Below are 11444 nucleotides of genomic sequence, written 5' to 3'. Positions count from 1 at the left end.
CCTCTATTTTTATTTTTCATTTTTAGAAAATTTTGGTAGAACCGTGAGGTCCGCTTGTTAATGTTGAAGATACCCTAATATTCTCGCCTTAAAACTAAAGGCAGCTGTTATATTCCCCAAAAGCAGGATCGAGATTGAATTGGGGAATATTTTGAAATGAACCGAGTTAATCCGTTTCAATTTCAAGTGTAACGAATTCCAACACTTGGGGGATTGTTCGTACAAGTGCAATAAAATCTGTAGGGTGATTTATTCTTTATTTTACATTTGTTATCCGTAGGAATCGGATGTTGCTGTGTTTTAAATTATGTTTTCCGTAGAAAATCCACAGAAAAAGCATATGATATTGATAGTATTGAATTGAGTTGAGTTGATGATGCAGAATTTATTGAGATTGATGATTTATGAACAGGAGAGAATTAGGCCTTTGGATGGACCTTATTATACAACAATTATTCATACATATCTCAGATGAGATGAGACATCAGAATACTAGCTTCCTATTCAAACCTCAGGTAAGTAACTACATTTCACTTTTTCTTTTTCTTATCAACTTGTATTTTTCCTACTTTAATGTTTATTAAACTTTTGCCTACATACCTCCACAGACATCTTTTCTGCCTTTTGGAAGTTATCAGTAACACTGGTTAAAGCAGAAAAAGAAACCTCTAGGTTTGTCTTCAACCGGGCCCTTTGGCGTTTCCCCCGACTCATCCCTCACTGCCATTAAAGAACTCGTTCCTGGAGATTCTGGTGGCAATACAGCATTCTCTGAACTGAATATCCTAGCCGGGATCACCGGCTCTATCGGTGATACCGTGGAAAGATACCGCAGGAGCATCTGTATTATCTGGCTGAAATTCGGGCGAGCATTCGGATCCTCTTGCCAGCATGATGTCACTATCATTGCCAAATCCTCCGGAAGGTTATCCGCGTTGGGTCTCACATTCTGAAACATGTAAACATCCTAAATAATGATATCCAATAAACACCCTTAAATTAATGCTTGCTTAGGAAATAATTTCAAACATTGCTCACCTTAAAAGCGGCTGCATATGCTGCCTGTAAATTCGACATGCCTTCGAAAGGTAATTTATTGTGAATGAGCTCCCACAAGACAATTGCAAAGCTGTAAGCATCCACCTTGTGATTGTAATGCTTTTTCTCACCATGCCTTAATGTGACAGTGCTGTAAAGCTGCCCACAAAGCAGAAGGTGGTGATAAATAACCAGTTTATAAAAATGTGCTAAAGCAATAAAATATGTTATTTCTAAAGCTTTTTAATGTATCTAAATATAACACCTCTGGTGCCATCCAACGATATGTTCCTGTTTCAGCAGTCATCATCTCTGTCAACGACTCTTCCCTCGCTAGACCAAAATCAGCAAGTTTAACTGTTTTATGGTCGGCAGTCAAGATCAAATTCTCTGTCATTCGGATAAGAAACTAATTAGGGTCTTTTAAAGTCAATCCATTACGCCAAGAATGTGGATTTAGATAACTCTTCACAAAAATAGTGACTTCCTCCCAAAATCATATCAACACAGCCTATATGAATCATTCTCAATGTTCTATTGCTTGGTTTAAGCTTAGATTTTCTGAAAGATTTAATATCCATTTAAAAGCATTGTTTCCAAGACAGATGTTATTGGCTTTTTATCTTAAGAACAATTTTATAAATCTCCCTTATTGGAGACCCTGAGGCATCAGTTCATTTCGCGTTGGTAGAAGGACGCACTGTGAAGATCTCAAGAAAAGACGGAAACAGTCAGAATGTCACAGTAAGAAAGCAATCTATTGAATGCTTTGAAATCTACTTATACTACACTCCTTGCCAACGCTACGCGGACATGCAGAATAGCAACGGTTATGATGATGACAAACCTCATGGACAATGTCATAAAATGAGCTTTATTTGGAAATGAGCGAAATTGACATGTAAGCCTAACGTATACAATGAAAGTTAGGACAATTGATATTGATTTTTTTATGACTTGCAACAAGTTCCACTACACGTTGGAACGTGACGTCCTGCATAATGCTGGACTGCCTTCCAATACTAATAAAGCATGCAGAATAGCTATGACGTATGACAAACTTTATGTGCAATGTCAAAATTTCTCTAAACAACCTGCTCTTTATTTAGAAATAAGTGAAATTGACATATAAGCAAACTGAATATTTTTTTATCAACTATAATAAAAATTTCCATAGATATGTTTATATAATAAACATAATATGGAGATTCTTTATATCATTGAAAAAAAAAAAGGAAAAGAATAAAATAAACAGAACATCTATTGATTAAAGATCACTTTGGTCCATGAAATGAAGAAGCAGGACATAATCTCAAGTCAGCTCATGCATCACCCATACTGCCCAACTCATTCCTCAAAGTGAAAAAATTACCAACTCCATCCATGTGATTTTCATCCAATTTGATAATGATTAGCGAGTGAATGAGCCAAACTGGTTTTTTCTCGCTTTTTTTGGATCACTTCATTGACCAAATTGCTCTTTCATCCGAAAATCTATTGATAAATATTTCCCTTGTACTCAGAAAAGGAATGATTATAGCAGAAACACCTAAGAAGTAGATAGAATTAAAAGTTCATGTTTTGTTTGGAACTTTGATAAATTACATTTTCAATGCAAAAACACACACCTCATGCAAGAGAAACACACACCTTACTTGATTGTATCAATGTAAAAATATCTGAACCCAAGAGTTGATAACAGGATCACACATGTTAAACCAGAAAATCATACAAAATGACCATGTAAATTTCAATTATTTGTCTTTCTCAACAGTTAAACCAAGGTAAAAAGGCAAAAGTATAACATTAGCGTTTATATACAATTTATAAAAGGAAAAATGATAGGAAGCATAGTCTAATAAGTCTGTTTATAGAGACTATACCCTAAGTTTTCTATTCAACAAAATTCAGTCCAACAGGTAGGAAGAACTAAAAGATTGAAAGGCGTGGTTGAAATGGTAAGTTAAGCAAAAGATAAGAAGAAGTTCAATACTCTACCAGGTTTTAAGTCGCGATGAATGATTCCGTGTGAGTGTAAACATTCCATTGCACGAGCTATGTCAAGTGCGAAACCAATTGCCACAGGCATTTCTAGGCATCTTGGCCGGATGTTGAGCAGGTACTTACGCAATGTTCCACCCAATAGAAGCTCAGTCACAATCACCATTACAGGTTCATTGCAAGCACCAATAAACTGGTCACCACAAAGATCACTTCAATCAGAAAGAAATGCTAAATATGGAAATGGCATTTTAATCTTGTTTTATAAATGAACATATAAATGCTAACCAACCTTTACTAGGTTTTTGTGTTGAACTCTAGATAACATTGCAACCTCTCTAGCGAACCTTGCTTCTCTCTTGGCAATCTCTTCTGGGGTTTCTCCTTTATGAACAACTTTAATAGCAACATTTTGATTCTTGTACCTATCAATTACAGACAGCATGAGATGAATCTCAATCACATCATCTTAAGTTAACACCGGATTCTTTGAAATGACTTCACCAGCAGGCATATAAACAACAATCTTATCAATAAATCCCGCAAAAGAAAGCTGGATTCAGTTTATAAATCTGAGAAGTTGCAGTTATAAAATGAATCGGAAATCAACAGGAAAAAAGGGGGAAGAGTTAGACTTACTTTCCCTCGTATACTTTAGCATGAGCACCTTCCCCAATCTTGGGACCAACAAAGAGAAGCTTAGGATCAATCAGCCACTTATGATCCAAATTGAAGTCTCCAGAATAAAACCCATTACTAGATCCCATCTCTTTTTTATAGTCCATATCAGCTAAGGAAGTACCATCTATCGAATTGAAAAAAGAAAGGGCGTTTGCTTCTATATCACGATTACAAGTTACAACTAAACTAAACTAAAGCAGAGTGAAGTAAAAGAAATTGAAAAGGAGAGAGGGAAAAAGAAGGAGAAATAAACATGGCCCAAAATCAGGGGGGGGGGGGGGGGGGGGGTTGCAGATCCAGAAAGATAAGAAATAGGCTTAGTTTAGGAGGCAAAGAATAAAACCCCACATGTTAGAGAGAAAGGCAGGCAGCAGCAACAGAAGAGAAGAAGAATAAAAAAAAGAGAAATGGATAAAAGTTGTTATGGGGAAGTGAGGATTGAAGAAGAAAGAAAGAGCAATGAGATTTGAAGTGATGAAAGATTTCTCTCTCTGAAAGTGCTGATCTGCAGATAAAGCCTCGGCAGGATATAAGTCTGTGTCAGACAACAGTAGTGGGCTTTTATTATATTTTGTTTTCTACACAAATCGAAATGGAAAATAATATATTTTTATATATATAATACACACAGACAAACAAACACATATTAAAGATTAAAGATAGAGCAATGAATTCAATTATCTTCTTCTTCTTCTTCTTCGTTTTTTACTTTAGTTTTAATATTGGAAGAGACTTGTCAATTCTAATCTAATAAACTCCATTCCATTCCATTTCCAAAAGCTTTCTCATTTTGGTTTGTTAAAGGATCACTTCTACTCCTATGTTTCTTTTTCTTTTTTCTGGGAAAACAACTATGTTTTTCTTTATTTCAATTTCAGTTATTCTTCTTTGATTTATGTTAGCTTTTGTTTTAATATTAATATGATTGGGTATTTTACTCTTTTCCTTATTTTCTGAGTGTTGACATTTGATATATACGAAAAATTGAGATATAGCATTTTGCTATCTCTCTCCAAAATCCTTTTGAGTTTATCATACATATTTCCTTTTTCCACATAGTATCAGAGCTTTGAGAAATCGATCTGATTATCACCGATTATCTTCTTCATTCTCGATTGCTTCTTCATTCACCGATTACTTCTCCTCGATCCAGTTCATCATGGATAATGATGATTTCCGCTCATTATCACCCAGAAGAGGGGAACAAAATCGATCTAGGTCAGATTCAACGCCTACATTAAACTCTTCCAATTAAACAACAATGACACACCTTGAGCTGTTCTTGTAAGTTCACCATTAACTGGTGAGAACTATTTTGCTTTGAGTCACGCAATGCTTCTTGTGTTACGCGCAAAGAAGAAAATCGCGTTTGTACAACAAACTGATCTTGAACCGGATGTAGATTCAGAGGAATATGAAGCTTGGGATCAGGCTGACAGCACGGTGAAGTCATGGATTCTTAATTCCATGAGTAAGGAGCTTGCATAATCGTTCTTCTATCCTACTACTTCTCGATCTCTCTGGAATGAGCTTGAGAAGCGATTTGGTACTTCTAATGGACCACAATTATACAAGCTAGCTAAAGACCTCTCTACCTTTTGTCAATGTAATCTACCAGTTTCAAGCTATTTTACACAATTATCTCGCACCTGGAATGAATTTGATCATCTTAGACCACCACCATTATGCAAATGTGGAGCACATTCTAAAATGATGGCTCAACAAGAGGGCGATAGATTACTACAGTTTCTTCTTGGATTGAATGATGGATATGACAACGTAAAGAATCAAATTCTTCTTCTCGAGCCTCTTCCAGATCTCAACAAGGCTTATTCTAGAATCATGCAAGTCGAAAAACAAAGAGAAGTCAGCTCATCTCAACATCTTGAAATTGCTAATTTCAGTAAGCAGTCCAATTCACAAACTAGTCGAAGATCTTTTCCTTCTACTGGATCTAGTACATGATCCAGTTATACTCCTGGATCTAGCACGGGATCCAACTCTACCTCTTAGAATAAAGATTTTGTGCGAAAAGAAGACTTATACTGTGATCATTGTGATCGAACAGGACATACAAAGGAGACTTATTTTAGACTCACTGGTTATCCATATTGGTACAATGCAAACTTCAAAAAGGATGGGAAGAAGAAGGGGAAATCTGATCAAGCTCACTGTGCCGCATCTCTAGAGCCATCTATAGATATCTCTGGAGGAGATGTTTCCCCTCAATTTGCTTCATATATTGATTCTGCAATCTTGAAAGCACTAAAGACTCAACAAACTTCTTCTATACAAGATGCCTTCACACCACTTGCAGGTGTAGTTGGTATGTTTCCTGACTCAACTATTAATATAGACTGGATTGTGGATAGTGGAGCAACATCATATATGAGTGGATGTTTGCATTTATTTTCCTTCATCTCTAAGCTAGCTCATCCTAAGTTTGTGCATCTTCCTAATGGGCATAATGTCATGGTTGATACAGTTGGTATAGTCTCTTTTACACGGATTTTTAAGCTACATAATATCTTTTACATTCCTACTTTTAAGTATAATCTGATGTCAGTTGGTCAGTTATTGACTCAAGCTAATGTGACAGTGAAATTTTATATTGATCATTGTGTCTTACAGTCTTCTTCTACTGGGTCCTATCTAGCTGTAGGATCATTTTTAAATGGACTGTATCACATATCTGTAGAGTCATTCTCTAAACTGACTCTACAAACTTATGTTTCTCCCTCTTCTCAATGTAATGTTGTTTCTCAACCGCAAATTCTACCAGATGACATATGGCACCAGAGGTTAGGACATCCATCCCCTGCTCTTTTGCCTCATATTCAAAAGATTCCTTTTTACCCTGAGTCTCATTCCTGTCATGTGTGTCCCCTAGCTAAGCAGAAAAGATTGTCATTTCCCATAAGCCATATCTCTACCCAAATGAAACTATATATGTTACACATGGATTTATGGGGGCCTTATCTTAAGTCATGATTGACTGGTGCAAACTATTTCCTTACCATAGTTGATGATCACATTAGATTCACTTGGCTAGTCCTTCTTCAAAATAAAGCACAGATGTCTTATGCCATTGAAAAATTCTTAAACATGATTTATACTCAATTCTATAGTTCAGTCAGGGTTATTAGGACTGACAATGGTAAGGAATTCTTCAATAACAATTATTATCACCTTTTTACTAAACTAGGCATCATTCACCACCATAGTTGTGTTTATACTCCACAACAGAATGGTGTTGTGGAGAGAAAACATCAACACATCTTAACTGTTGCTAGAGCTTTGCTCTTTCAAGCTTCAATGCCTACTCTGTTTTGGGGAGAAGCAGTTACTATGGCTGCTCATCTAATCAATTTTCTTCCTAGTAAACTTTTAAAATGGTCCACTCCTTATACCCAACTATACGCTACATCACCACCCTACCATACTCTAAAGGTTTTTGGATGCCAATATTTCCGTACTATCACCCATAACAAAACAAAATTAGAACCCAGGGCTAATGAAGGGATCTTTCTAAGATATCCTATGAACCAAAAGGGATATAAAATATGGGATCTTACTCAAGAAAAACTCCTAGTGTCTAGGGATGTCATGTTTTATGAACACATATTCCCTCATTCTATTCTCAAACCTTCTTCATCCTCTTCTGATGTTCCTCTTCCTTGTCCCATTGATGATCCTATCCTGCTTGATTCTATATCTGTCCCATCACCACCACCACAACAATCACTAACTCCTTCACAGTATATCTCTACTGATGATTCAATTATTTCTTCTCCTAATCCCGTTGTTACAGAACATAGCTCTTCACATCTCCTTGCTGTTACAAAATATAGTTCTCCACTTCTCTTTGATCATCAAAGACCAATAATGAAGCATAAGAAGCCAACTCGGCTCGATGATTTCGTTTCTAATGTCAGTCTTCAGTTCTCTTATCCACATTTTGCATCTCTTCCTTCTTATATTGTACCTCACATGGCTTTTTTGATCAATCTATATGAACTTAAAGAACCTAAAAATTATGAGGAGGTAAAACTAATCCTCCATGGGTTGAAGCTATGCATAAAGAATTATCAGCCCTTGAAGATAATGGCACTTGGATCCTAACTACTCTTCCTCCTTCCAAGAAAGCCATTGCCATCAGATGGATTTTCAAGATCAAGTACAAGCCTAGTGGAGAAGTAGAGAGGTCCAAAGCAAGGCTTGTGGCCAAGGGCTACAACCAATTATATGGAGAAGATTATTTTGATTCCTTTAGCCCTGTAGCCAAAATAATGACAGCTAGACTTATGCTTACTATGCTACCAGCAAACAATGGCCAATTCACCAACTGGATGTGAACAACGCCTATCTGTATGGGTTCATTGAAGAAGATCTTTATATGCAGCCTCCACAAGGTTATAGTAAAGCAGTGTCTCGGCAAGTGTGTAAGCTCGTCAAATCACTTTATGGGATGAAATAAGCTGGGACGCAGTGGAATAAAGAGCTAACTAGCATTTTACTCACTTTTGGTTTTCATAGGTCTACACATGATCATTGTCTTTTTTTCCACATCATAGATTCCTCATTCACCAGTCTTGTAGTATATGTGGATGATATTTTGCTCACATGAACTAGTTTGCAGCTTATCAATGATGTCAAGGGTTTTCTTCATGACAAGTTCACCATTAAGGATCTAGGTAGTATCAAATACTTCTTGGGTATCGAATTGGCAAGGGATCATGTCGGTCTTACTTTGAGCCATACTAAGTATTCAAGGGATATTCTTCTTGATGCAGGAGTTATGGATATGCAGCATGCTTCTAGTCCTCTAACACATGGCATTATTCTTACTGATTCAGGTACCCTTTTACCCAACCCTTCCAAATATAGAAGGCTAGTTAGTAGACTTATGTACTTGAATTTTACCAGGCTAGTAGAAGACCTGATCAAGGAGCGGCCCTAAGGTATGGCGATGGGGGCAGGAATGAACTGAATTCCAAATCAAAAAAAGAGAGATAGTGACTGAGGCTCATTAGTAAGGTGAGAATCCAATACATGCATACGTGTTTTAAAGCCGTGAGGCCCAATGTGTTGGATTTGGGCTAGAACGGACAATATCTACATAGTATTGGCCAGAGTGTTACAATGGTATTAGAGCCGACTCTCCACGTACGATGTGTGGTTCAGGGACAAACCAAGTGGAAGCTGGTAGGCCTATAACAACCTGATCTGGAGTGGGTGGCACCGGGGTAGAAGTCCTGAGCAAGGAGCGGCCCTAAGGGATGACGATGTGGGTAGGAATATACTAAATCCCACATCTGAAAGGGAGAGACAGTGACTGGGGCTTATTAGTAAGATGAGAATCTAATACATGCAGATATTTTTTAAAGCCGTGAGGCCCAAGGTGTTGTATTTGGGCCAGAGCGGACAATATCTATATGGTATTAGGCAGGGTGTTACAATATCTCTCACAACATGAATGTTCATTGGATTATTTATAGGTGGGGAGTTTATACTTGAAAACCTCATGTTTGAATTGTAGGATGCCCTACATTTCTCTATTCCTTATAATGCGCCCCCCCCCCCCCCCCCGAGTCTATCTCCTCATCTCTCACAAAGTGGTTAGGGGAAGTTTGCATAGTAATGTGACCCTGCTAAAGAATATTAAGAACAATTTGAGGATTAGGCATGCTCCCAGTTGTATTTTAGTCTTGGACGTTGGGACTTTTGCTAGGATTCTCCTCCCCATGTGGAGGAATAAGGTACTTTTCTCCATGGTTGCTTTTTATTTCTTTACGAGAAGCAGCGCTATTTTTTTCACTTTGAGGGTGAACTAGCAGCACTAGAATCTACTTGATCCTTCTTGTGATCAACTAATTGACCAATCTATTGTTAACCTGCAATAAAGTAACATCATACTTTTTGGCAAGAGCCTCAAGCACTTTGGCCATGTTGGCCAAGGCTAGAGTCAAAGTTGTGAAGTATTCTCATCTTGAATTTTGAATGAGGTCCTCCTTGTTTCGAGTTAAAGGATTAAAACCCAGCTCATCGATCCTTAAAAAAGTATGGAGTGCTCCTTCAATTTGATCGACAAGGTCAACATCTTGTCATGTATTAGCAAGCACAACATTTGAATCATCGGACACAGTAAGAACGTTATAATCTTTAGAACTTTTCTTTGGCAGCATGTTGGGGTCCCACCGAGCGTGCCGAACTGTTTTTTGCCATTTTTGTAAGGACGGAATTGAGCGTGCCAAAAAGTTTGTGAAAAACTTACAAAATGAATTACGCGAAATTAAATGACTTCTAATAAGCGAATGTGAAAAGATGAAATGACTAAATTGTTCATAATTAACTCTAGAGAATAGAAATCTAATTGAAATAAGCTACTAATGTGAACATAAATATTAGTAGAATTGAAATGCACTTTACTGAAAAAAATAATAATTTGATTGTTGAAAATTCTAACTACAAAAGAAGCTTTGAAACTAAAATAGAAATGCAAAATAATTCTGAAATTGCAAAGGTGTTGTTGATTGACTCTATTTGGAAGAGTTTGGTTTCATTTGAGTTTGTTTATTTGATTGGTTGGGTTTGTAACCTCTATTCATTCTCATTTTATAGATGCTTCCTTGAAACTGCTTCTGCCACTTTCAAAAACTCACTTTTATGGCCAAGAACTTTCCTTCACTTGCCTTAAAATAAAAACTTACACATTTTGTAACTTTCAAATCTCCACGTAACCACATCTAGTCTTTAATCCTTTACATTCTCAACTGATTATTTTAATTACAATAAGTTATGATTAATTAATTAGTTAACCATAAATTTACTAATTAATTAAATTTACTTAAATTTACAATAAAGCAAATCAGTTAAATTTATCAAATAATCCAAATTACTCGTTTAGATCTAAACTTATTTATAATTATAAATTTAACCCAAAATAAGTATAGATGTAACAAATTTGAATTTATGCCATAATTTTAGAATATGGGGATTTTATAGAGGTCCAGGTGTTCCAACTAAGAAAAAACACCTTCCATACATTACTTGACACCTGTCCTCCACCTCATTAATTTAAAAATTCCTTTTTTCTTTTAATCGTTAATAGTTCTAATGTTGCTTCAAGGAAAAAGCAAAAACGGGGCAGGAGGAAGGACGCCGGAAGAGGAAAATTTGCCTCAACATTGCCGCCGAAATTCGCTGCCTCCACCGCAGATCAATGGAAAGAAGAAGAAAAAAATTATGCTGTACAGATAGAAGGGAAGATGAACAAACATCAACAAACATTCAAAACCCAACCATAAAACATCAAATTTCAAAATTCAAATTCCATAATTCATCTTCTATTGATAGTTATGTGCAGCACTATAAAACAAATGAAATTTCAAATCCATATTTCAAGATAATGAAGATACATATACACAAAAGCAATGGGTAAAAACTTAAGAGGTCCTCACTTTTTCCATTAACGTATGATAAAATCTAATACTGATAAAAAAAAAATCCATTTTCGTCTATTGAGAGAAGGTTTCTGTCATTTGCAAGTTCAAATTTTTATTCAATTACAAAAACACCTAGATCTTGTGAATACCCAAGCATCGATTCTCTTAACAGATAAACAACTTCCATCAACAAAGGTCTTCTATGTGAATTTAAGCGTCTTGAGCTCTTCGTCGACGGAGAATCGACGTGGTTCTTGCAGTACTCAGTTGCCTTTCAAA

At 36.4% G+C, this 11444-nt stretch overlaps 1 protein-coding gene across 1 annotated transcript; it reads right to left on the bottom strand.

Annotated features, from left to right (window-relative positions):
- Window positions 1-370: 370 nt before the first annotated feature.
- LOC136232848 (serine/threonine-protein kinase STY13-like) lies at window positions 371-4257 on the bottom strand. Its single transcript, XM_066022290.1, has 6 exons — window positions 3679-4257; window positions 3332-3464; window positions 3037-3232; window positions 1304-1428; window positions 1039-1197; window positions 371-949 (listed from the first exon to the last, which is right to left on the bottom strand). The coding sequence occupies exons 1-6, from the start codon at window positions 3822-3824 to the stop codon at window positions 635-637; spliced, it is 1074 nt and encodes a 357-aa protein (XP_065878362.1). The 5' UTR covers window positions 3825-4257; the 3' UTR covers window positions 371-634.
- Window positions 4258-11444: the final 7187 nt, after the last annotated feature.

The sequence above is a fragment of the Euphorbia lathyris genome, chromosome 6 (genome assembly GCF_963576675.1).
Source record: "Euphorbia lathyris chromosome 6, ddEupLath1.1, whole genome shotgun sequence".
Taxonomy (NCBI): domain Eukaryota; kingdom Viridiplantae; phylum Streptophyta; class Magnoliopsida; order Malpighiales; family Euphorbiaceae; genus Euphorbia; species Euphorbia lathyris.
Note: the sequence above shows the minus strand (reverse complement) of the source record. Positions and strands in the feature narration are given on the sequence as shown.